Source organism: Asterias amurensis, chromosome 13, assembly GCF_032118995.1.
Source record: "Asterias amurensis chromosome 13, ASM3211899v1".
NCBI lineage: Eukaryota > Metazoa > Echinodermata > Asteroidea > Forcipulatida > Asteriidae > Asterias > Asterias amurensis.
Genome location: NC_092660.1, coordinates 1,795,261 through 1,820,394, shown reverse-complemented (window position 1 = coordinate 1,820,394; position 25,134 = coordinate 1,795,261). Strand labels below are relative to the sequence as shown.

Below are 25,134 nucleotides of genomic sequence, written 5' to 3'. Positions count from 1 at the left end.
AAATAATATTGTTAGGTCTATGACAGCATTCCTGAAAAACCATCTACATTTTATTAAGTAACATTACCATAAACTAATAAAACGTACATATTTAACCTCCTTCTGAAAAGTTCTGACTACAATATAAACAAAAAGTAAATGTATTTATGTCTGAGTATAATAAAATAAAGTAAACTTAACGTTATTTCAGATTCTGTTTATATAATTTTCTTTCAAGTACTCTTGGCTTACAGTTGATCTTATCAAATTGTATTTGCAGTATTATACATTGATGGCATTATAACCTACTTTAATAATAAGAAGTACTAAATAAAATAGGCATGACTACTATAAAATAATACAGCTGCTCAAGGATCGACACGAATCGCATAACTTTCATTTTACATTGTCTGTGGTATTGGTTCTCAATGGGGATAAAAGCAGGAAATGAACAAAGTATACTTTTAGAAGTATCTAATATTGCTGAGTTCGAACTTCCAACCCTATAGAATGGGTGTAGTTAGTTTCCTTCTTAAAGCCTAAGTTCACAAATTGTTTGAATAATGTCTGAGTATTGAATGACCTATTTATTAGTTTAAAAGTTAGTATATTTTATTCCAAAAACTATGGCCGGACTCTTGCTACGATGTCCCATCTAAACCTTTGATTTGTACGTATTAATTGATTAACATTTTTAACCACAATTATACAACCAACCTGTAAAAACCTACAATTCAGGCACATGTTTTAAAATGAAAACCCGTTCACTTTATGATTTTCCCCCGATTTCTGCAGCATAAAAAAACACATGTGACTCGGTCATAAAACAGTAATAAATTTATTAATTTAAAAGAAATTTTAAAGGAAAAGTGCAACATTTGTATACATTTTCCAATCTGTGGGCTTAACAATAATGGGGGAAAATTCGGTTGAAGTAAATTTGCAACATTTCAGAACTATTTGTGTAACATCCTCTTGACCAGAACGAACTTTTCTGTCAATCGAGTCCGCTTGCCCATCAGCACGGAAAAAAAAACCTCAAACAAAATCGGTCGAAACAATTACCACCCTTAAATAACAACAATAAAAGTTAGTTTGACCATCTTATAAAGTAGACCACTTTCTATCTTTACTTGACTGGTCGTTTTGGTAACGGCTTCCACAAGTTGATGGGCGGGGGGGGGGGGTCTAAATGTTTGCATACACGACGGCAGCGCCCAGATGCATCCGTATGGCCTCGTATATCAACTCGTACTGCTCCTGAACGAAATAAAACGAAAATATCAAATGCAATATTTGGTTTTTCATTTGTAACTTAATTTTCAAGTCCTCTGAATGAAGAATCATTTCATTCAGGTTTTACGAAATGTTGTGCGCACTTTTTGATGAAGACTTTACACGCATTTACTTAGGCTAAACATTACTGAAACGCACGGCATAACAGCAGTATCAACCCTTGAGATACCAAACTCAGCTTACCTGTGACTGCACCAATCTATGACATGAGACTCTGAGTTTCTTGACTTCTTGGAAGACATCCACCACATTGTCAATATTCAGTTTCTCTATGACGTTAAGGAGAGCACAGAATGTTCCACTAGCGCCCTCACCGTCACTGTCAAACAAAAAACCACAAAATCATTTGAGTTGTCGTGTACACAGTAAAAGTTTTGGGATTTCTTCTGTTTCAAACACAAACAATTCTACCATCCTATCATATTCTTACAGCAAATCTTAGAGATGTTTCTTCTCTTTTTTTATATTTATATCTGGATCTTCACTGAAATACGTTGAAAATAGTTGAAAAATTATCAAGTTACTGTCACAAACCGCAAAACGTAAACTCTGTTCTTTTCATTCAAAACAATGAGCCAGCTTAAAGTTACAACATTTATTTTTCAGAGTTTTATTGGATTGTGTTTTTATTGAAAACTAGCAGAAGTAAAAGACCAAACATCATACATGCACTGAATTATAATTCGGTCGTCTTTATGCTGGAGTTGCCACTCTTTAACGGCTGTCACCAACTCTACGATGGATTTTGGTGACGATGGTACGCCACCAACGGGCCAGTTGAGTAGTTGAAGGTGACAAATCAGACGGGATTCCTGTGTATCAATGACAAGTATGAAACAAAAACTTACAACTTCTGGAATTGGAAAGTCAGTCAGTGCAAACAAAACTTGTTGTTTGATTTTGTAATGACATTGTAGGTATGCCCCAAGTAAGGCATTGACGTCAAGGCACCATTGATGTATTATGCAACCTGGAATAGTGTCAGTGAGTTAAACGATTCTGCCTTTCAAACAGGTAAAGGCTTGAAGTGAACTGTCCTTTATTTTCAAGATAGGGACATTATACATTATACACTTCACAATGGACAATCTTAAAACTGTTGGAAAGGTTTGAAGGGACACCATAATCAAGACGAACTGCAACAGAGGCTTTTACCTCCTCGGACATAATGAATTTGTGCCGTCCTCTTTAGTAGTTTGCTTTAAATCGAATGTTTTTACAAGAAATCAAATCATATGAATTCTGGGCCTGGTACTCTGTATATCCGCCAGGGAAGTAACACCATTAGCTACAGCCAAAGTCACAGCCACAGTGACCTACTTAGACAACCCTAGTTTCAATGATTAATTCTAGCATTGTACCTGATCATCAGCCAGGGCTAGGTAGCGTATAATGATGTTTGGTCCCACTTTATTAGTAGACTGTAGAGTGACTGTCAGATTGCCATATGATGCAGAGTCTCTCTCTGGCCAATACTCAACACATGTCTGTGAGGAAGACAAATTAGTAGAGATATTGATAAATTTAATCAAATTAATGAACAAATTACTTTTAGATAATAACACAATTTATGTGTACTTTTAGCTTTAGTAAACAATAATTAATGGTTTAACTTCGTTTCAAATTAATTGAAAAATAAAAAATTACAAATACAATAAAAACAGTTTTTAAAAGTACAATATTTCATATCAAATAAATTCGATTTTCGAAATTGATTTTCCAAGCAACGGTACATGTTCTACTTACCGGATCGTTTTTGTCTACTGTATTCAACATGACGATACAAGTTGACTTGTAGTCATAGACCATTCTCCACATGTCACTGATGGTGTGGGGTAAGGGCATTTGGGTAGCAATGTACTTTCCTTTGGAGCTAGGACTCTGTAAATTAAGAAAGTTGCCAGAAAAATTGTTGATCCATGACGGCCGAGGTAATTCGGGTCCAGTGAGGTTTTACGTAAAGTGCACCCTTTTTTCAAGGAGTTGCAAAACAGAACCCCAAAACTTAAATAAATTATTTTGTTTTTGGCAATTGAAATAGGTACTAGTGAATTTTAAATTCAGATGCAAGTATTTCTTTTGAGGGTTGCTAGTCGTATGAACTTTAAAAACAGTGAGTTTTCAGATGGAAACATTTCTCTGTAGGATTGGTACTGGTATGAACTGAGAATCAGTGAGCTTTCAGATGGAAATATTTCTCTGGAGTATTGGTACTGGTATGAACTTTAGAATCAGTGAGCTATTAGATGGAAATATTTCTGTGATGGTTTGGTTTATCAAAAGGAACTCAACAAATCACTGAAGTATGATGACTTACATTAAGAAAGCAGGCATTGATGTAGTTGTTGGATCCATGTTGTCCTGATGTCATCAAGTGAGGTCGGAACTGATCAGCTTGAAAAATAAAATGTTGGTGTTATTAATTTCACTGTTTGATCCAACAAGGATGTCCTAAATAGAGCATGCTTTGAGCTGGTTCAACCAAGCTTTAAATTAGCAACTGTGTGGTTGAAGAACTTACCCCCGCTGAATGCATTTATTTCAAAATGATCGCTGAACAATTACAACTTTAATTTGGTAGAAAAATCTATTTTGCTAAGAAACATACAACAGCTTTGTCATGAGAAGTCATTTATAAACTGAACAAAAACCTCACCAGGTAGTTTGTCTGGAAATCGGTTCTTCTCAACGTTTTCTGTTTGCCGACCTCCTTTAAATTTGTCAGGGTCCGGAATATTGGTGACCAAATTCAGGGTCTGTTTATTAAAGACAGAAATAATGATTTGAATATACAATGTAGTATGATTAGGTGAAGATTAAATGCTTATTTCAGGTACCTTATGACTACGTCAGAGATGACATCATACATTCGTAATCAGGGAGATTTTGTACAAAATTAAGCAGGGAGATGTTTAAAATTGCATTTAATATGGCGACTTTGCCAGTGCTTATCACACACAGTTCAAGGGAAGAACACTTTTAATGAAATGTTGGTACATTTCAAGTCTCCTCAAAAACAATGAAATGAAACAACCTGAAATAAAAATGATAAAATTAATAAAATGAATTGTCACCTCAAACTCTAGTTGCAGTCCTGTCTTCCCACTGCCCTTTGTGACTTTCTTCAAAGCAGTCAGCTTGGTGGTAATCTGTTTCGGTTTGATGCTGGTGTCACCACAAAGGAACGTCTCAATCAGGACATCAAAGATAAACTCATATTGGGCCTGTTTTGATTAATACAAAAAAAATCATTTTACAATTCAAGAAAACATTGGACAAAACGAGAAGAAACTAGACGGAACAAATGACCTGAGATAAATTGAAGTATCTAATTTACCGGTGATTGAATCATCTTCATCCGTTTGTCTCGCATGCCGCAAGCAAAGTTCCAGATATCGACTCGATCTTCTGCCTTTGCCTGGTCCAACATGGCGTCCAAAACCAAAAACACACCAGTACGACCGATTCCAGTGCTAAAAAAAAAAAACTACATGCATGAACTATAATATTGATGCATACTTTTTAGTCTCTGCCTAAATTTCAATTGCACCCGATCCTGTTCTCTTGCTTAATTTACCTCTCTAAACTCTATTTCCATCTGCTTGATTACTAAATACATCCAACAGACAGAAATCAAGTGTTGTTCTATTCACATCGACTAAAGTTTGTTCAAATCATTACATTTTTTTGTGAAACAGTAATTTTTTAGTTTTGAGCTGAAATCCTAAATGGAAAATCTTCCAGGAGAATTTAGCGGATTTTTGGGGCTCCCGGTCAAGTCCGGGATCCTGGTTATGTAGATTATCCTGCCGGGAATCCAAGTTCTTCTGAATGACCTAAACCGGAATCCCATAGTGATTTCTTTATAACGGTTGCCTCCCTATCAGTTTCCCCTGTGGTCTTTAATCAACTGTAAAAAAAAAAAAAAAAATAAAAAATAAAAATGTAATCACATAAGTACCAACCTGCAATGAACGACCATTGGACCAACATTCTTTTGGTTGTAGCTGGACTTTACCATTTTGACAAAGTTCACCACTTTGATTGGATCATCAGGCAAGGCGGTATCGGGCCATGTTGTGGAATGATACTGACGAACTTGTCTGGTCAATTCATCCTATAGAGTGTTTAAAAGTAGAATTTGGAGCATAACTTAAACAAACGGCATCGTCCACAGTGTATATAGACAGTAGGAGAGTGTGATTGCAAAGGATCGTGGTAAAATGGTTTATTTCGGTTCTGCACCTGGCATAGTTCAAACTTATGGGTCGCTATTTTTATGAAGTTATACACTTTGTAAAGTCTGTTTGTGTTGGATTAAGATAAACAAGTTATGTAATTCATTACCTCTAATTTTAGAGTAATTATGAAGTCTCGGACAATGTAGTCTGCGTGTGTTTCCTCTTTTTTCAAAGTGACAACATAATCGCCGTACTGTGCTGTTTTGTCTGGCCAATATTTCTCACATTTTTCCTAAAAGATTAAAAAGGAATAGAACAAACCAAATAGAATCATCCCGGCTAAAATAAATGAGCAATGTGCGCTTTCTAGCACCGACTGCACTGAGATACCGTTTAATGTCCCTCTTTATCAGGCACCCGTTTGACCTTTGACTTTACATAGCGCCCTCGCAAGACCAACGGACGACGGCTGCTTTTGGTTTAGTCTGGACATCTGACGTCACACTTTTGAGGCTCGTGATTGAAGCCATAATCACCTTTCACCACATCAATTTTCATGGACAAGGTGCAGCTGCCAAGCGTCACCTCGGACCAATCAAAACACAGAAAGCTTACGTCACTGCGCGTTTAAAATCATAGTCTCCTATGAAACCACTGTCTTTATACTTGCATAAAGACAGGGTACCAACTACAAATCTACTTTTGGTGTGAAAAATAAGTGTGAGCTTATTGTCCCAGCAGCAATGCATCTTAAATTACCTTGACTCCTTCTTGTAGGTTGGTGAGCATGACAATCTTAGTGGTATTCTCCTGCCATATCATCCTCCACATATCACAAACTGAAGCCTTATTTGGACCTGGAATTGTGATTCATAAAATAATAATGAGATATTCAGAAGGTGAGCTGCTGATCCGTATCTTATACCAAATGAAGAAATTTACCCCATAAAGTGTCCTAAAGTATAGTATTTGCCTTCTCAAAATTAATAATTTCATCTCAGGCAACTTTTGCCACGAATGAGGCTTAAAGGCAATGGACACTATTTGTAACTACTCAAAATAGTTATTAGCATAAAACCTTACTTGGTAACAAGTAATGGGGAGAGGTTGATGGTATAAAACATTGTGAGAAACGGCTCCCTCTGAAGTGACGTATAGTTTTCGAGAAAGAAGTACTTTTCCACGAATTTGATTTCGATACCTCAAGTTTAGAATTTGAGGTCTCGAAATCAAGCATCTGAAAGCACACAACTTCGTGTGACAAGGGTGCAACGACCAATCGAGCTAAAATTTTCACAGGTTTGTTATTTTATGCATATGTTAAGATACACCAAGTGAGAAGACTTGTCTTTGACAATTAGCAATAGTGTTCAGTGTCTTTAAACCAACACTCTGACGACAGAGTCTTGTGCTAAGCTGCTCGGCCACGATGGAAACATTTTTACAAATTGTTTGTAGGCCTATAGTTCCTTTAAAATTTTAGTGTTCAAAACCTCTAAGAACAGTTGCATAAGTTTGTTTATTTTATTAACTTGACTTACCTTGGCTGGCTATGTATTTGTTCGGTTCATTGAAACCCTGTAATGGTGAGAAGAAGCAAAAACATTGTTTGCATTTCCAAAGATGTTTTTTTTAATACAGTCTTCTTCTGGGCTGGTTGGAATGAATTTCAAGAGCTCCCTCCCAGAGCATACTGATCGAAACGTCGAGTTAAACCAACAGTTCTTTTCAGAACCACCTCAACTCATTTAGAGATCATTACATGGTGTTACCGCAAACTCTTAGATATCTTATCTCCACCATGCAAAGTTTCAAATCCTACTTGAATTTCAAGAGATTTTTTCTTGTGTTCTACCACACTCTTTCGGGGAAAGTTTGCTTTATTTACTGTATCATAGTCTAATCCAGCTTGTGGCTTATCGATTTGGTCTTTGTCTAATTATCCTTTACTGTGTGAGGATTTACTCTTGTGCTCCTTGAGCACCTTAATTTGGTGGATTTTGGCGCCTTCAAATACTCTTTACTAATTATTTAATTGTTGCGCCATAATTGGTTGGAGTCCTCTTCTGCTCAGGGCATTTCCCTAACTTGTCTCAGTTCTTTCTAATCTTAAAGTGGTTTATCAAGAATTCTTTACTGGCTGACAGGACTCTACTGATCAAGAAGCTTCTTCTAAATCTTGAGTGGTCTATAATCGATTCTTTATAAACTTGAAAGGATCAGTCAGATTAGAAACAGATCATTATCACTAACTTACATCTATGTAACTTGCATTTACATAATCGGAGTCTGGTTGATCTGGTAGTTTCTCAAGCACAACACGAGAAAAATCATCTGTGGTGGACAAAAAGTTAGGAATCCAATAAATGTAAGGCCATGAACTTGAACAGTTGAGGACAGAGAGGCATGGAGATAGGTTGTTTATGGTGCCCATGGAGGAATAACATTCCTCCATGTGGTGCCTAAATTCACTTGGGGTGCCAACACCTCACTTTAGATCGAACATTTCAGAATGATGTATGAAAACAATGTTGATCATAAGTAATAATCATTTTTAACTCACATGGAATGACGTTTACATAGCGATTCTTCTCCTTGTTTTTGTCATCCTTTGCTCTTTCACATGAATGACGGTCGAAATCGGGCAAACTCTAAATATTGAAAATAATAAAAAAAAATTAACTCTTATTCTCAATCATCTTGCTCATCGTCGTCATTAGCGTGTATTGGTAAAGGCAATGAACCCAATGAATAAATAAATTCACATCTTGTTATTATCATAACTCACCTCATAGTCGAACAGAAACCCATTGCCTTCTTTGTACGTTTCCTTCTTCTTCTTGCTGACATAATCTTTCAACTCTGACAACGGAATCGGAAAAGGAGCCGTAAATTGCTTCTTCTTCTTAACCTGTTTCGGTCTGGCTGGTGCAGTGGCTGGTGCTGTGGCCAGTGAAGTGGCTGGTTTATTGGCTGGCGCAATGGCTGGTGTAGTGGCTGGTAGAGCGGGTGGTGCAATGATTGGCACATTGGTTGATATGGTTTCAGCAATAACTTCATAGGTGAAATCAACGTCAGGATTGTCTAGTCCTGTAGAAAGTTTGTCATTGCCTATCCGCACCCCTGCTGTTTAAACAAATGAAAACAAACATTTGAAAACAAACTTAACTGAAGTTGTCAATAGAAGAGGAGGTGCAGCACTTATTTAAAATCTATGTAATATTTGACCAATCTTCAGTAGTTTAGATGCTTTAACACATCTCCATTTTTCGTGTCTGCCAACGACAAAATTAAGTCCAAACTTCAGTAACTAGGATATAATTGTTAAGATGTGAGCATGACCACATTCCAACTTTTTAGCAACTCCTGTAATTCTCGATTTTAATGAGTTTAAGGGTAGCCATTCTTAGCACTACAGAATAGAAGAATGGGCAGGGTTTCTTTGTAATATTAAGAAAATAATAGCCATACATGTATAAAGGCCTGAATTTAAATTAAAGTCTAATATTCTCATCCTTTCAGACAAACCTGCACAAAATGTTGATTTAACTAAAATGAAAGTTTACAGAGTTGTTAATTGTGACCTACCATTTACAGCGTTGAGATGTCTAAGCCTCTTCTTTCGCCTGTCAAAGGTACGGAAAATAAACAACAAATACAAAATTAACCTCTCACTAAGCAAAGATTAATTGCATTGATTGGTTCATTGACGCATTAAGAAGGGTTTATCACATGCTTTGCAGCCGAATGCTGAGATCTACAGAGCTTCTTAATTGAAAAGATCATTAATTTGACCCCTCGAAATATTTTTGCGTTACTCGAAGTAATTTTTTTTTCCCTTAAAATTTAGTTGTAAGAAACCAATTAAAACATTAAAAGTAATTTCTTTCCCGTGATATGTATTTTCGTTCCCTCAAAACAACATTATGGGGGATCAAATTAATATTTGGAGGGAGCGCAGAAATTACTCAATTGAGACTTTAATAACTACCTTATTTTGAAGACCACAGCAACCACAATACCAATCAGGACAATCAGCATCAATGGAACCACAAAAGCAGCTATCGGTGGGCTTGCACTTTGTGGCACTGCCAAACAAAGATCGTTTACATTTTTAAAGAAAGTACACAACAAAGCGTCCTATAAATATCCATTTTGGACTCCTATAATAAGTTATGTAGTGACGTATGCAGCAGTAACACTAATCAAATGACATGCATCTGTATGTGCATCGTTGTATGTACCCATTTGTGGATCGTACCCTATACGATCAATAGCTTTTATCATCACTAAAGTATAAAGGAACCAGACTATTGTTCCCTTCCTGTCTTTAGTTTGAAGACCCCGGTTGAAACAAGGCAAAATGTTTTACAATACGATTAAAGGTGGAGTTTTTGAGCAGTAAATTACCTTGAACTCTGAGTGGTTCATTCCACTCAACGGCAAAAGTCTAAGAAAAATGAAGAGAAAAATCAAATCAACATCTTTAAGCTGTTATCAAACTTGCGTTTTAAAAAAATTTTTAAAAGCATGTTTACTCGTTTTTAATGCCTAGAACTTAACGTTAGCGACTCAACGTTTCGATCAGTATGCCTGGTTGTCTTCAGGAGAAATCTGAAGCCAGCACTCTTCTTATTGGCAAGCGTGTCAGAGAGTAGATACACATGCTGCATTGCTGCAACGGGTCAGTTTGTCATTGGTAAAATAATAACACAAGAAGTAAAATACAAGGCTTACCGATTGAGAAGTCCTACTGACTGATCCCAGATAGATGTCATACTGAGTGTTGCTTTCCAGGGGTTTGTTTCCCTCTGTTTCTCCGTCACCCACAGTGAGTGTTGCAGGGAGATCCTTCTTAGGTAATTCTGCAGCTACATAATCAAGAGTTGGTTCAGTGGATCGTTGGTACTTTGATCCACTGGTGTCCCTTCTAGTGACTGTCTTAACCCGCTGTACACCAACTTGTATGCCTCTAAACAATATAGAAACAACATCATGAGTAGGTATTTAAATTTCAGTTTTCATTGTTTCAGTAACAATGTTGATATTTTCTTTGACAATTTTGTTCAAGACCAAACAGAGGCAATTTTAAAAACCGAAAATGATGCTTCACTATACACAACACATAAAATCAACGAGAAAAGATGAACGTTGGCGCATTAAGGATGTGCAGTTTTAAAATTATACAGGTTAAACATCATTTGCATAATGTAACTTACGTAATGTACTTTGACGAGGATGGAAGACTCAAAGCTATAGTGACTGTGGAAGAAGTCAAATCTGAAATATCTTTTTCGGATAGCTGAGTCGGAGCAGAAATATCTGTAAAGTCAAAGAAAAACAATTTATCCATGGAATATTCTTTGTTCGAAGAAGATTACTCAAAAGTCAAATGAGGCTTTTTTCTAGCAGTCCAGGGATTGCTGGCGTATAATCATAACTACGTGATGAGAATGTGTCAGACTTTTGAGACGTTTCCCAAACAAGAAGTACCAAATACAAAACATAATTCTAGTTTTAGTTTTAATGACTTGGGTATAAAGTAAACAAAACTTTGTTTACAGTAAAAATTTCAGATTCCATAAATTCAATTCAACGAAATTGTGATAACTACTAAATGCTAGTGTCATAATACCTGTCTCAACTTCAGTAAATGCCTCTAATGTTGCATCCTCTCCAACACCAGCACTGTTGAAACCTTTCAGTCGGAAATCATATTTTGTTGTTGGTTCTAAACCACTGATGTTGCTGTGCATATCTGGTGGTTCTATATCAACCGTTTGAAATGAGCTGTTTGGACTAAAGTTGGTGTCATAAGGTTTTTCCAGCACCCTGTATGAGAGCTGTACGTTGTTTTGAAAATGGGAATAAAAAGACACTGAAAATGGGAAACAAAAAGACACTGAAAATGTTCACATACTACACTCAAGTAAACTTAATAAGGGAATAAAAGGGTAGCGACCGTTTAGAATCGGCAGGGTCTTGCCGTGTGATAAAGGCCCGAGCCGAAAGCGAGGGCCTTATCACACCGCATTGACCCTGCAAAGTTTTAAACGGCCGTGAAAAAAACGAGTCATTACTCTTTTATTCCCATTAATGAATGCCTTTTTGGTTAAAAGGCGTAATAAAGTAAGAAACTCTCTAAAACTTATCTGTTTCCTTATCTGTTTCTTTTGCTTGAGCTCTGTATGTACATGTACGACGTCCGTGTGTTGCATTGTTATGAATGAGACGCCTCTATTTCCGACAGTTTCCGGCTCCGTTTGTTCGCATGCGAGTATAGTTTTGGTGCAACACGTTCTTGTTTTCCTTTCACACACAGCGCGGCCACTTCACCGACATCACCCGCATCGCCCGTAACAAGAAACGTTTTGCACCAAGACTAGTACGGAGTATCCGCTCACAACCGGTTATAAACACTGGTCATTATCAAAGGTTTAGACACCCCCACGTAACGCGCTCTCCGCCAATAGGAACAGCGAAACTGTCTGAGGTATTTATGAATTGAGATTTAAAATAATGAAATATGGAGTAATTTGAAACATTGGAAACATTGTTTTGATCTAAACAATCTGCCAAAAAGACTCACTCTATATTTTGTAATAACACCTTTTCTTTGACCACATGGTATCTCACTCCAGCTGAATGCCACACTATATTTCTTTCTTGAAGTACTCGTGAAGTCTGTTGGAGATCCTGTTGGCTCTGAAATAATAATTGAAACACAAAACATAAAATTAGCGTTTACATCCTTCTGTTTAATAATTGTCATGATGATGAATAGAAAGTATTAAAATCACTGTGTTAGTTGATAGAAAGTTGTGTAATCTGAATATGTATTCGACATATTCTCTCTCGATGATAAATTATACACTGAAGGCTTACGGGTAAAAGTTCATGTCATTTTCAAAGATCATTGGCTTCCTTACCAGAAAGATTTCAAGTATAAATTAATAGAACGACTGAACAGATGTTTGTCAATCCTGTTAGATGTCATCTTACTTGGAGTAGTTTACAAAGTCCGGTTACTTTTTTAATTTCTTTTTTATATAGAGAGAACCACATTTACCTTTAAACGTCGATTTAATTTTCTTTGCGAAACCAACATATTTTAGGGAAAGCAACTCTTGCTTTCGAAATGTTCCTTCTGCATGCAGTAGGTTTCCTCTAAATTGTCTTAGAAAATTACTTTCTGTGACATTTGTAACATAGTTTGTGCTTATAAGAGATGTTAAAGTTGCATCGGGGATAAAGCATATTAATTGTTTTTTTACCCATACACCGATGTGTGTGACACCGATGTGTGTTAGCACTGTATACTCAGTACTTTCCCGAGCCTTGTGAAAAAAATATCACAGGCGTGTTACTCTGTGGGATTCGAACCCACGACCCTTCAAGGGATGTTACCAGTCTTCTGGGAACAGCATACTCAGATAAAAGTGTTACTAGAGAAGAAAATAAGAAGAGCATTAATTATTTAGGTATAAGATAATTGGTATTGTCGTTACCACCACTGTATACATAAAACGGTCTGAGTTCAGTGTAGCATTTCTCATCACTTTAATAGTTGTCCTGTCAGGAATACCTTTCTCTGGTGTTGTCAACTCCATATAGTCCTCAGTCTGAGGTTCACCAAGTCCTGCCTCATTCCTGGCAAGAACACGAACCTTGTATATTGAATTGGGTAAAGAATCACGATGTGGGAAAGGAGACTGTCTCTCTGTTGTGTTGTGTAGAGTTTCAAACTCCCCAGCCTCCTCTTGGCAAAGATCTCTCATAACCAGTTGATACTGTACCGCATAGTCAATAACAGGACACTTGTTTTGAGGAGCCTTCCATGTAATGTTTCTACTGGGGGCTTGCTCAGAGCTGACTTCATGGATCACTGATACAGGAACTGAAAGAAAATACCACCATAAATCTTGTTCACTCTCTCCGTAACCCAAAGTTGCTCCAGAGTACAGCTTTCATTAAAAGACAATGTTATAGGAATTTTATTTTAACTTAACATTTCCTAGCATAACAAGTGCCGACAGTTTCACGCAAAAAGAGTGACACAGATTGACTTCCACTCTCAAAAGAGCGAAACTGACACCACTCTAACAAGGTAGTGAAATGTTCACTCCTTTACATTAAGAGAGGAGCAATTATAGTGTGTACTAGTGGATCTTTTACTGCATCGATGGTACGTGGATGGGTACTACGGCTTTAGGTACATTGTACCAAGCAATAATGGTTAAAAGTCTTGTTCAAGGACACAATTAATGTCACCACTGGGACTTGAACCCACACTCTGCTGAACAGACACACCAGAGCTTGAGCTTGGTGATCTTATCCGCTCGGTCAAGACATGCCGCCATTTCACTGGTACACATGGTTTATACTATCAGAATTAATTCACAAGATTAAAATCCTTTCTTTCTTGTTTCATATTTCACTTTAAGGAAAAATTTGGAACTGAAAAGCGTAATATAAAAATTTTAATTGTGGCTAACATGTTTTGAAAAATCAGTCATTAAAGATGTTTTTTAATGCTCAAGTCATTTGCTAACCTTACCATAACACGCTGTACAGTCTGGATGAAGACCAGTCTGACCATACGGGCAAGAGTCTGAAAGAACACATTTGTGTTTAAAAGTGTTTAATAAAAAATTCCAAATAACTGTGCTTTCAATACCTTCAGTGTTTGAATACCCTTACAATAAGTGAACATGTGTAGAATAGCCTGAATAATAATAATAATAATGTTCATAATAATGATAACTATCATAAAAATAATATTAGCAAAATTGGGAGACTGTCAGGGCTATATATTGGTCAGTTGAGCACCGTCATGTTAATCTGGAGGTCTCAGGTTCAATTAAAACCTGCTCTAGCCAAGTTAATTTCCTTTTCTGTAACTTATAATTGACACCGTAATGCTTATAAAGTGGTCAAAAAGTGTACAAGCTGTTAATCACAAATTCTCTGCTGATCACTGATGTGGATGAGAATACAATAACTTATTATAGTCGACTTTATTATATCAAGTCACTAATTACTGTCTGCATGACTATACATGTAGTTTGTCTCAATAACAAGTGTAAGGAACAGGAACAGGAAAAGGACCGATGGTCAGCTGGAAACAAAGTAGGTTTTTGTCATACTTACTTTGGCAGTTATCACCTCTAAAGCCGTTTGCACACATCACATTATTTGGGCATTTCCCGTAGCCTTTGTCACAAACTGCATTATTTTCACAATGGCATCTGTGCATACAGTTAACTCCAAACTGACCATCAGGACAAACTATATTTAAAAATAGTGTAGAATGACAGATTTTAACAGAAAGTACATTTTACAAGGCGATATGAATTGTTGGTAAAATGTCTAAATTTTCGCCATTTTCAGCAGCTCTTGACCTTTTTCTGTTTTTTTTTTCCTGAAAAAGACTGACATTTTACATTTATTGAATATGTTATCTCTTGACTGCGTTATGCCACTGACATCATACTGGACGCAAAGGACCTTGTTTTTGCCAGATCCAGAATTAACACACTCCTTAACCCTTTCATGCACATTAATTGTTTATTTGTTTGTTGAAAATGGCGACCTCCCAAAAGTAGGTTACAAGAGCACCCTCAAGTGTCCTCTTTCCAATTCTGAAAACTGTGTGGTGGTGTGATCTTTATCTTTTGTTTGACAACTATTTTTCTGAAAGGATTTAAAACTGATGCTAGCGACAGGTTGGCGCATGAAAGAGTCGACAGTTAAATTTGTTTCCTTTTATCAGAATAGATCAATGAATGTTTGAAAAGCAAAGGATAATTTATTGGGTCTGTGAATTTTGTTTCTTTATTTTCAGTTTAATATCAACAATTTTCAAAAGAGAGCTAAATATAAACATACATTTCATATCAGACAATGTGTTTACATGCCTAGACTTCTACTGGACTTGTCTACATAGGACATTGGTTAACACCCGGGACAACTTCTAGGCTCCAAAAAGTTGTAAAAGATAACAGTGGGCATGGGCATACAAAATGTTTTTTGATTACCAATGTGAAGAGTTTAAAACATCCAGAGCCACAAATCAACAGACTACCAGATGTGAATTCAACTGCCTGCCTTTGAAATTGAAATGAGGAATCTGGACATAAATAACAAGCTGACATGTATCACAATAAGTTTTATACTTCCTTACTCTGACAATTTTCTCCTGTGAAGCCAGTTGTACAAGTTACTCCACTTCCGCATGTGCCATTTCCCTTGTCGCACACTGCATTACCCGCACAGTTACATTTTAGCTTACAACCAGCACCAAAGTATCCGTCGTCGCAATCTGTAAAAGAAAATAAGGCAATCCATTTGACAAGTTAATATAATAATTTTGACTGACTGTGTTTGTCTTTTGGCTTGCATATGAAAATAAAGTTAGCCCTCATTGTTCCAAATCTAATTCCTTCTACTTGAACATGGAACCACCTTCCAGTTTACTATTGCTACTTCTTAAAAAAACACAATTAAAGTAAACCATTTGAAAGTATGAAATATGAGGGTTTATTTTTCCTAAAAGGAACATAAAACATCAGAGAGATTGTTTCTTGCTTATTTAAAGGAAAATATTTCTGTAATTTCTGGAATTAGATTAATACCACATAGCCTTGGCTTGTTGCCCTGTTTTTGACATTGGTGCCTCTTCGAAAGTTTCCCATAAACTTTAACAATTCCTAATGAAAGTGCTTTTGCAAGAAAATTAAAATGGCCTTGCCTGCTCAAAGAGGAAATAATAATAAAGCATTTATATAGCGCTTAATACAAGGTTTCTAAGTGCTGAACAGGAAGTATAAGATAACAAAAAATTACAATTAAAAGTGGGATGAAATAGCAGAAATTGAAAAGACTAAATGGTTGTAAATTTTCATGTTTGCTTTTTCATCCAAAGAAAGACCAGTCATAACCCCTAAACCATGGTGCCTTTGGCTACAGACTCTCCTAAATCATTCATGATCCTCCATTCTATGTTAACTCAGCATCAAAAGGTTCAGACTTTTACTTATATAAGATGTGTATGCTAAACCCAGTGAGAGCAATATTTATTTTAGCCCACAGTTTTTCAATCCTCTCCAATCACAAAATTCCTTTAGAAAATCTTTTGAGATTTTGGGGAGGGTTAAGTTGCCAAAGTGGCCACTATTTCTTAACTAAACTAGGACATCATTCTATAATGTTGATGCCTTTTCTCTTCAAAGTTTTCAATTACTGTCAACAGATTATATGTTTTTAAAGTCTTGACTGATAGTGAAAAGCCATGTATTTGCACTGTTTTGTTTTTGTTGCACTTTTATTCTGTATTTGATATTATCTTTAATTGTTTACATGCTCAATCATAGTTTATCAAGAACTCAACTTACATTAAAAAGGGTTAATCTTTGATTGTCATTATGAGTTTGATAAAAACCTACCGTCTTCACATTTCTGGCCTGTGAAGCTAGCTGCACATGTACATCCAAAGGGATCCGGAAGACACATCAAGTGTCCCTGGCAAGCTAGATTCCCACTGCTACATAGCAGCCGACTGTCCTGACCAAACCAGTTTTTGCCCCGCACTGCAAACATATTTAACAGTGAAATAAAAATTAGTCCTCTAAAAATAGTGTTCCTTAAAAGTAGAAGTTTTTTAGTGATCCATAGAAATGGCAGATTTTTCTATACAGATACACGTACAGTCCTATGATTTCAACATTTTCAGGTCATACTATTTGGTTTTTGCCATTACACCAGTGTGTATTGAGCTCTTCATACCCTGAGTACTATCCTCTGTCCTTTGAACAAACATTTTCAGAGTCAGGTGCATAGAGAGAACTTATACCACTTCATCTCAGGACACACAATGCCTTCTGGCATGACTATAATGATGTCCATCAGTGTTGTAGCCATGTTGGGCCTGCCCAGGGCCCAACAAAAATTTGCTTAGCATGAAATTTCTTCCTTGATAAAAACAGGATTACCAACAAAATTTCCATTTGTTGCATATTTCTTGTTACTGGTATTCAGCTGTTGTTTGCTTATTTTGAAAACCACGCGGAAATTTGGTTGGTAATCCTATTTTTATCTAGGAAGAAATTTTATGCTTAGCAAATTTGTGTGCTTAGCAGCTCTATGAAATTGGGCCCAGGACTCACAATTTTTGCCCAGCACAGATTTCTCCTTGAATAAACCAAAATTGTCCCCTGTGCATTGACCCAGCTAAAATGAAGGAGTATCTTTCACAGTCGAGGCCAATCAACTTAATGCAAGGCCCCCATGACATGAGCAGTTTGGAAACCTGGCATCATGCCTGAAATTTGAACTGCAGCAATGATGGCCAAATAATTAAATATGAACAACTTTGTTGACCTGCTCACCCTTCGTGGACTATAAAAAAAATAGATTTATTGCCCACCACTCAAATTGTTCTGGCTACAACCAGATTGAGGGAAATAGTTTAAGTCAGAGAATAGGCTAAAAAGTGTAGATTCGTGACTACACTGTACTCACCCTCAGCTCGTACATTCTATCCACGAATCTACACTTTCTCGTCCATTGTCCTTAACATAATCGATGGTCATGAATCTATTGACAATTACTCAATTTGTAACTTAGCAACCAAAATAAACTGTTCAACTTACATGTTTCATCACAGTGTAAACCACTGAATCCTGGAGCGCAGATGCAATCACCAGTCTTATCGTCACACTGACCGCCATTGTAGCAGAATGGACAGTCATTATCGCACGATGGACCCCATTTATTGGGCGAGCACTCTGAAAAGGAAATTTATCAAACAGGTCTTTATTACTAATTCAATGAAACTAAATCCCACACGAAGATCAATCTTGGTAATGAACATCATGGTCATGCCATCAATTTAGATTTGGACACTTCTATTTGATGTGAAGTGTTAGTGTGTGACCAGAAATTATTACATTTTGTGGCAGTGGAAGAAACTGGTCTGACAAGTAAAAAAAGGTTGAAAAGTTTGACAAGTTTGAAGACAAGACAGGTGTCATTTGGATCTAGATTTGCCCTCATCACTAACATTTTAGGACATAGATAGCCATAAAGAGTTTGATCCCAACAATATTAGGCCCTAATATTTCATACATGTTAAGTGATTTGAATTGAAATATCAAAAACGTAATTGTCTAGTAAATTCAATGATACAAACTGATAGGCAAACAAATCTCAAAACCAATTTGAGTTGGTTGATTTGTTGTCAACGGTGTATATAACAGAAAAAAAGAAAACTCTTTTATTAGAAAAAAAGAATAATCTGGCAACTTACGTCTTAACAGGAGTTTCATGAGTGCATGGTTCTGTAGATGATGCCTGCCATTTATGAAGCATTCATAGATACCAGTATGATGGAGTTGGACATTAAGGAGACTGACGCTTGATTGGCCATTCCATGCAGTGACGTCATCACCATTGTGTCTCCATCGAAGCTCATTGGCTGATCCGTAATGCTGTGTCATTGTCAATGTTACGTCCTCTCCAGCACTCGTAGTCAAGGTGGATGAGGCTGGAGATACATCACCTACAATCAATAATAAGCTCAGTTGATGGACCGTTATATAACTGTGTCATTGTCAATGTTACATCCTCTCCAGCACTCGTAGTCAAGGTGGATGAGGCTGGAGATACATCACCTACAATCAATAATAAGCTCAGTTGATGGACCGTTATATAACTGTGTCATTTTCAATGTTACATCCTCTCCAGCACTCGTAGTCAAGGTGGATGAGGCTGGAGATACATCACCTACAATCAATACTAAGCTCAGTTGATGGACCGTTAAACAACTGTGTCATTGTCAATGTTATATCCTCTCCAGCACTCGTAGTCAAGGTGGATGAGGCTGGAGATACATCACCTACAATCAATAATAAGCTCAGTTGATGGACCGTTATATAACTGTGTCATTGTCAATGTTACATCCTCTTCAGCACTCGTAGTCAAGGTGGATGAAGCTGGAGATACATCACCTACAATCAATATTAAGCTCAGTTGATGGACCGTTATATAACTGTGTCATTGTCAATGTTACATCCTCTCCTGCACTCGTAGTCAAGGTGGATGAGGCTGGAGATACATCACCTACAATCAATAATAAGCTCAGTTGATAGACCGTTTTATAACTGTGTCATTGTCAATGTTACATCCTGTCCTGCACTCGTAGTCAATGTGGAGGAAGCTGGAGATACATCACTAGCTCAGTTGATAGACCGTTATTATTTATAGAAAAATACAAAACGAGTATCATTTCTTGTAATACCATGAATTTTTGTAAAAACACAAGTAAAAACAAAATGGTTTGTTTGATTAAAAAGTGAATTAATCGTGACAATAGTGTAATTTTGAGAATTAAACACCACAAATTCTTGGATCAGTTTGTTGGGTCAACAGTAATCTAAACTCTTCCAACAGACGAGATGTGATGATAAAAATCATAACTCACTTATTATAAAGTACTAAATTATGTCCCTTACCGTTATCACGCAAAACTATTGTTGTTATCTTTACGGGGTCTTGTGACCTGAAGATACAGTTGTAAGCACCGAATCTGTCTGCCCCAATGGAGGCAGGCATGTCATAAAGTCTGGCACTGATTGAAGAGGCTGGAAGATCGCTGTCATATCCTCCAGTTGGTAGATTCCTGCCACTGCCAGTATCTAGGACACGCTCAAAGGAGACGTGTGCTCCATAGTCACTACCACTATTGAAGCCACCAATAGCATGTGAAATCCCTGCTGTTGCATAAAGTCTTTGGTTTAAGCAGGTGAAATCAGGAACTGCTGCTAGAAAGCAAAAAGCAAACAGTACGATAAAAAGAGAAAATATCTGTAAACAGCAACCAGCATTTATTAAATTACAATAATTGTTTGTTGATTTTTTTAAACACTGTAGACCCCGTGGATGCATTGTTGTGTAACTTAAGTATCAAAATGATCACACAAAAGCAAACAATAATTGAAAATAACTATTTTCTAGATGCGTGTATTTCATTTCATTGTGTGCAACAGTTGGTATTATTACTACTGGTTTATTATTAAAAACATCTGATTGTCGCAGCCCAAAAGACTGAATTATAGTACAAATTTACAGTTTTTTATATTAATAATTTTAAAAGCCTCAATAATTTTTTAAAGCCTCATATATAGGTACTGAACACCTTAATTTGGTAACTGTCAAAGACCAGTATTCTCACTTGGTGTATACATTTGAATAGCTTAAAGGGAAGGTACACGTTTTGGTAATTACTCAAAACAAATATTAACTTCAAACTATCAGTAAAAAAATATAACGAAATAAAACAAATAAACACCCAAACAAACACCCAAAAGAAACAAACAAGAAAAAACTAGCAATAACACATGCAACAACAGAGGGGGAAATTTTTTAAAACTAAATAGCCTTAAACAATCGTCTTACCTTGTGAAGAATGTGTTAGAACTAGAAGGACCAGCAGAAGGCCAAGTAAAGTACATCCAGACACAGCCGGACAGTCTTTCATCCCGCGTCCATTCATCGTAGTTTGTAGTGACACCTTTAAGTTAGTTGGAGCTGACATTTATCGCAGAGTGGAAGACTGCAATACGGTCAGCGAAATAGATTCTGACATCAAAAAGTTCAAATGTTTCTTCACTAGGCCATCCAGGATGTATAATCAGATGTATCAAGCCAAGCATTGCAGAAGGTCTTAAGCAACATTTCATTATAACTTTCCTTTATAATAAGTATAGGATATCATGAAAAGGCAAAACCAATAGGCAAGCAATTATATGTTTTTCAAATGTTGCTATTTGGGCGTGCTATAGAGTTTGGCTTGTGGTTGGTTGGTTTTCCCCAAATGACATCTTCCTTGTACGTAAGAATGAGATACATGGCCGTGTGGGAAAAACACCTTCTGAACTTGAAGGCAAAATAAAACAAGTCTCAGTGAACGATGGAATCATTTTAGGCACAGATTAAAAAAATATGTAGACTTGTGCTTCTCTTCTTTGACCATAAAACTAATAATAACAATTGTATTGAATTCGATCCTGTTCATGACAGTATTCATACATTTTCGAAAATGAAATTATAAATGAATTTGATTTACCTGCCGTCATAAAAGCGTCCACCATCATCAGAATACGCAATCAAAGTTAGTATTATTCCACATTCACTTCCTCGTCAGTAATAAAAGGAAACATTAAAGGAACATTACCAAAATGTTTTTAACCCTAAGATCACAGATTTACATAAAACCCACACGATCTAATGATGATAATAGTAGAAAACATCCCTTGAAATATTTCTGTCTGAAATGTCATATTTGATGAGAACTAAACAAAAATAGTTTCCCGTTTAGAGCTTTTTGCTCAAGGAACGAATTAATTCATTTTTGATTTTACTTTATTTTGGTCGATTTCATGCCAAAATGTGTAAAAAGTTTTTCACTAGTTTCTCGTGAACAAGATGGATGATCGATCTCAAACTTCTACAGGTTTGTCAGTTTACGATGGCGGATTACATTCAAACTTCTACAGGTTTGTCAGTTTACGATGGTGGATTACATAAAGTGCTTCACTGCCAGCAACTGTTTTGTTAGCAAAAACCAGTTCTGTAATGTTCCTTTAATGGCCTTTTGCTACCCGCTGTTCCGTGTTAATATTTTCAATTGTGTGAGTGAAACACTTCATGAAAACCGGTTTGAAACCAAAACTGAAAATACTTTGGGCATTTTTTTGTTTGTTTTTTATTTTGTTTTCCTATCCACTTTGCATAACCTGTTATATTTTACAGTTTTGAAACCGCCTTGGTTTGAGTTTGGAACCGTAACAAGTTACTGAGGCTACAATAATTGTTTTCAAATCTACAATCAATTAAACATAGTCATGTGAATAACGTCAAACACTGCTTGATCACTGATTTGTAAACAGTAACATTTGTTCACATTTATCCATTACAAAGTTATAGGCACGAAAGCTTTTGTTATGAGCGCGTCCTCTTATGGATTGATTCAAAGACAGTGGACACTATTGGTAATTGTCAAAGACCAGTCTTCTCACTTGGTGTATCTCAACATATGCATCAAATAACAAACCTGTGAAAATTTGAGCTCAATTGGTCGTCGAAGTTGCGATATAATAATGAAAGAAAAAACACCCTTGTCACACGAAGTTGTGTGCGTTTATGATGGTTGATTTCGAGACCTCAAGTTCTAAACTTGAGGTCTCGAAATCAATTCGTGGAAAATTACTTCTTTCTCGAAAACTACTCCACTTCAGAGGGAGCCGTTTCTCACAATGTTTTATACTACCAACCTCTCCCCATTACTCGTTACCAAGTAAGGTTTCGTGCTAATAATTATTTTGAGTAATTACCAATAGTGTCCACTGCCTTTAACCACACTGACTAAAATATGAATAAATCAACCACAAGATGGCGCGCTTGGCGATTTACAACCGAGCGCAGCAGGCATATTACTCGAGTGGGATTCGAACCCACGACCTTTGTAATTCTAGAGCAGTGTCTTACCAATAGACCACTGAGATTGCCCGGTAGCTAGAGGCAGTTCAAATCATAATAGCAGCGATACCGCAACAATTTAATAGATGTTGATTTTGCATCAGGGATTAAGAATAGTGTGTTGGCACTGTGTACTCAGTACTTTCCAGAATTCTGTGATAGGAAATCACAGGCATATTATATTATTCGGTTGGGATTTGAACCCACGACCCTTGCAATTCTAGAGCTCAAGGCGCTGAGTATATACAAACTTTCAGAAAGATAGGTTATTGCAGAGATAAATTCTGAGACCCAATTATTTAGCACATTATACGAGTATACAAGTGCTACTGCGCATACAGCAGCCACAGCCAGGAACACCGAGGCGAACCCCTTCTCTTTTCGATAAGTGCACTGGGTTCTTTTACCTGCGTTACACAACACATGGGACCAACGAGTTTAATGAGTGAAATTATGTAAAACAGTTTTCATTTGTGTAATAAACGATGGCACTGTCACCTGGGCTTTGCTATCACCTTAAAGGTACTGGACACTGTTGGTAATTACTCAAAATAATTGTTAGCATAAAACCTTACTTTGTAATGAGCAATGGAGAGCTGTTGAAAGTATGAAACATTGTGAGAAACGTGTCCCTCTGAAGTAACATAGTTCTGGAGAAATGAGTAATATTTCTCACCAAAAATATTTGAATTGAATGAGAGACCTCAGCTGATGTCTCGAATTCAAGGCATCTGAAAGCACACAACGTGTGCGACAAGGGTGTTTTTTCTTCCTATTTATTCTCTTAAAACTTCCACGACCAATTGAGTCCTAAATTTTCACAGGTTTGATATTCTAGGCTTATGTTGGGATACACCAAGTGAGAATATACACCAAGTTAGAGTACTGCTCTTTGACAATAATTGCTTAGGGTGTCCTATGCCTTCAACATGAAACTCGAGTTTTTGATTATGTACTTTGACAGTAAAGATAAGACGAAAGTCATTTAAAAGTTGTTATTATTGTACAGAGAAACTTGGTTAAAAAATAATAAAAACTTATCAACGGCCCACATTGTTGCAGTTGGTTAACTTGTTTTATTGTGATTTCCCACTATAACATAAACTTATTTACAATAGGTTGAGGGGTGTTGGGGGGGGGGGGGGGGCTCACAAAGAGAGAGAGCTCTTCTCGTGCCCTTTTTAAAACCTCCAGCATGCGTTTTGAGGATTGGGGTTTATAAAGCCTGTTTCATGTGTAATCTTTTAACTTTGAACATCAAATCGACTTTAGACATTAGGCTACCTGTTTCACTTTCAGTGTGTTGATAATATATAGAGAACAGATATATAAAATATTAATTTTGGTTTTTACCCATACACCGATGTGTGTTAGCACTGTATACTTTCCCGAGTCCTGTGAAAAAATATCACAGGCATGTTACAGGCAAATATCACAGGCTTTTTTTTTTTTTTTTTTTCACAGGACTCGGGAAAGTACTGAGTATACAGTGCTAACACACATCGGTGTATGGGTAAAAACCAAAATTAATATTCTTTATCCCCGATGCAAATTTAACATCTATTAGATATACAAAATGCAGTCTAATTTTTTAGAAAACGATAACATTTTCATCTGAAATACTGTAGAAAAAGTTTATTTCTTATTTGTATTGCTGCCATTGAAAAAAACATTCATAAACAAAGTTGCGATAATTGTAACCTTTGATCCTCCCAATGGTTAAATCTCAAACTTACGACATACCCAGTGTCAAAATTAGGAAGGGGTTTAGAGTGAAGGCTCGGGGCGTGTGGTATCTGGCGTAATTCCCGAACCTCGAGGTGATGTAACGTCAGATGTTTACGCTAGCTAACAAACTACGTCATTACCATTGGGCAGACCAATCATAACACAGATATTGAAAGTCAACATCACTTCAAAAAAAGTGACACAAATATCTCCTGACAATATATTGGGCCCAGTTTGCCTGGAACGCAGGAATTAGGATCAACTCAACTTGTTTGTATCATATATTCTTCGACTTCTGAGGGCGCTGTTGCGATCCCCGGTACGTTCGAATAGCTTTGATGTCATTCCAGGGGCTCACGCGGGTATCTCCCACTGCCCTGCTTTTGGAACAGGTCACTTGGGGCTGGCTCGAGTT

At 36.7% G+C, this 25,134-nt stretch overlaps 1 protein-coding gene across 1 annotated transcript; it reads right to left on the bottom strand.

Annotated features, from left to right (window-relative positions):
* Positions 1-1,151: 1,151 nt before the first annotated feature.
* Positions 1,152-21,045, bottom strand: LOC139946099 (receptor-type tyrosine-protein phosphatase T-like). Its single transcript, XM_071943702.1, has 32 exons — positions 20,910-21,045; positions 19,967-20,275; positions 18,763-19,014; positions 18,107-18,241; positions 16,901-17,044; positions 15,640-15,777; positions 14,607-14,744; positions 14,014-14,067; positions 13,042-13,353; positions 12,046-12,161; positions 11,092-11,299; positions 10,676-10,778; positions 10,194-10,428; positions 9,867-9,906; positions 9,448-9,544; positions 9,045-9,082; positions 8,245-8,582; positions 8,020-8,107; positions 7,714-7,790; positions 6,998-7,034; positions 6,216-6,313; positions 5,623-5,748; positions 5,241-5,392; positions 4,613-4,748; positions 4,350-4,499; positions 3,932-4,031; positions 3,593-3,669; positions 3,022-3,156; positions 2,637-2,762; positions 1,942-2,087; positions 1,459-1,594; positions 1,152-1,239 (listed from the first exon to the last, which is right to left on the bottom strand). Exons 1-32 carry the CDS (start codon positions 21,004-21,006, stop codon positions 1,168-1,170), a joined length of 4,410 nt encoding a protein of 1,469 aa, XP_071799803.1. The 5' UTR covers positions 21,007-21,045; the 3' UTR covers positions 1,152-1,167.
* Positions 21,046-25,134: the final 4,089 nt, after the last annotated feature.

What these genes read in the sequence shown, in the direction of transcription:
- LOC139946099 (XM_071943702.1), bottom strand. Translation starts at nt 21,006, where the DNA reads ATGAATGGACGCGGGATGAAAGACTGTCCGGCTGTGTCTGGATGTACT. An exon ending in GACTGCAACTAGAGTTTGAG is followed by an intron (nt 4,032 to 4,349) that starts GTGACAATTCAT and finishes TTTAATAAACAG; the next exon opens with ACCCTGAATTTGGTCACCAA. An exon ending in TCAATGCCTGCTTTCTTAAT is followed by an intron (nt 3,157 to 3,592) that starts GTAAGTCATCAT and finishes CTTAATTTACAG; the next exon opens with AGTCCTAGCTCCAAAGGAAA.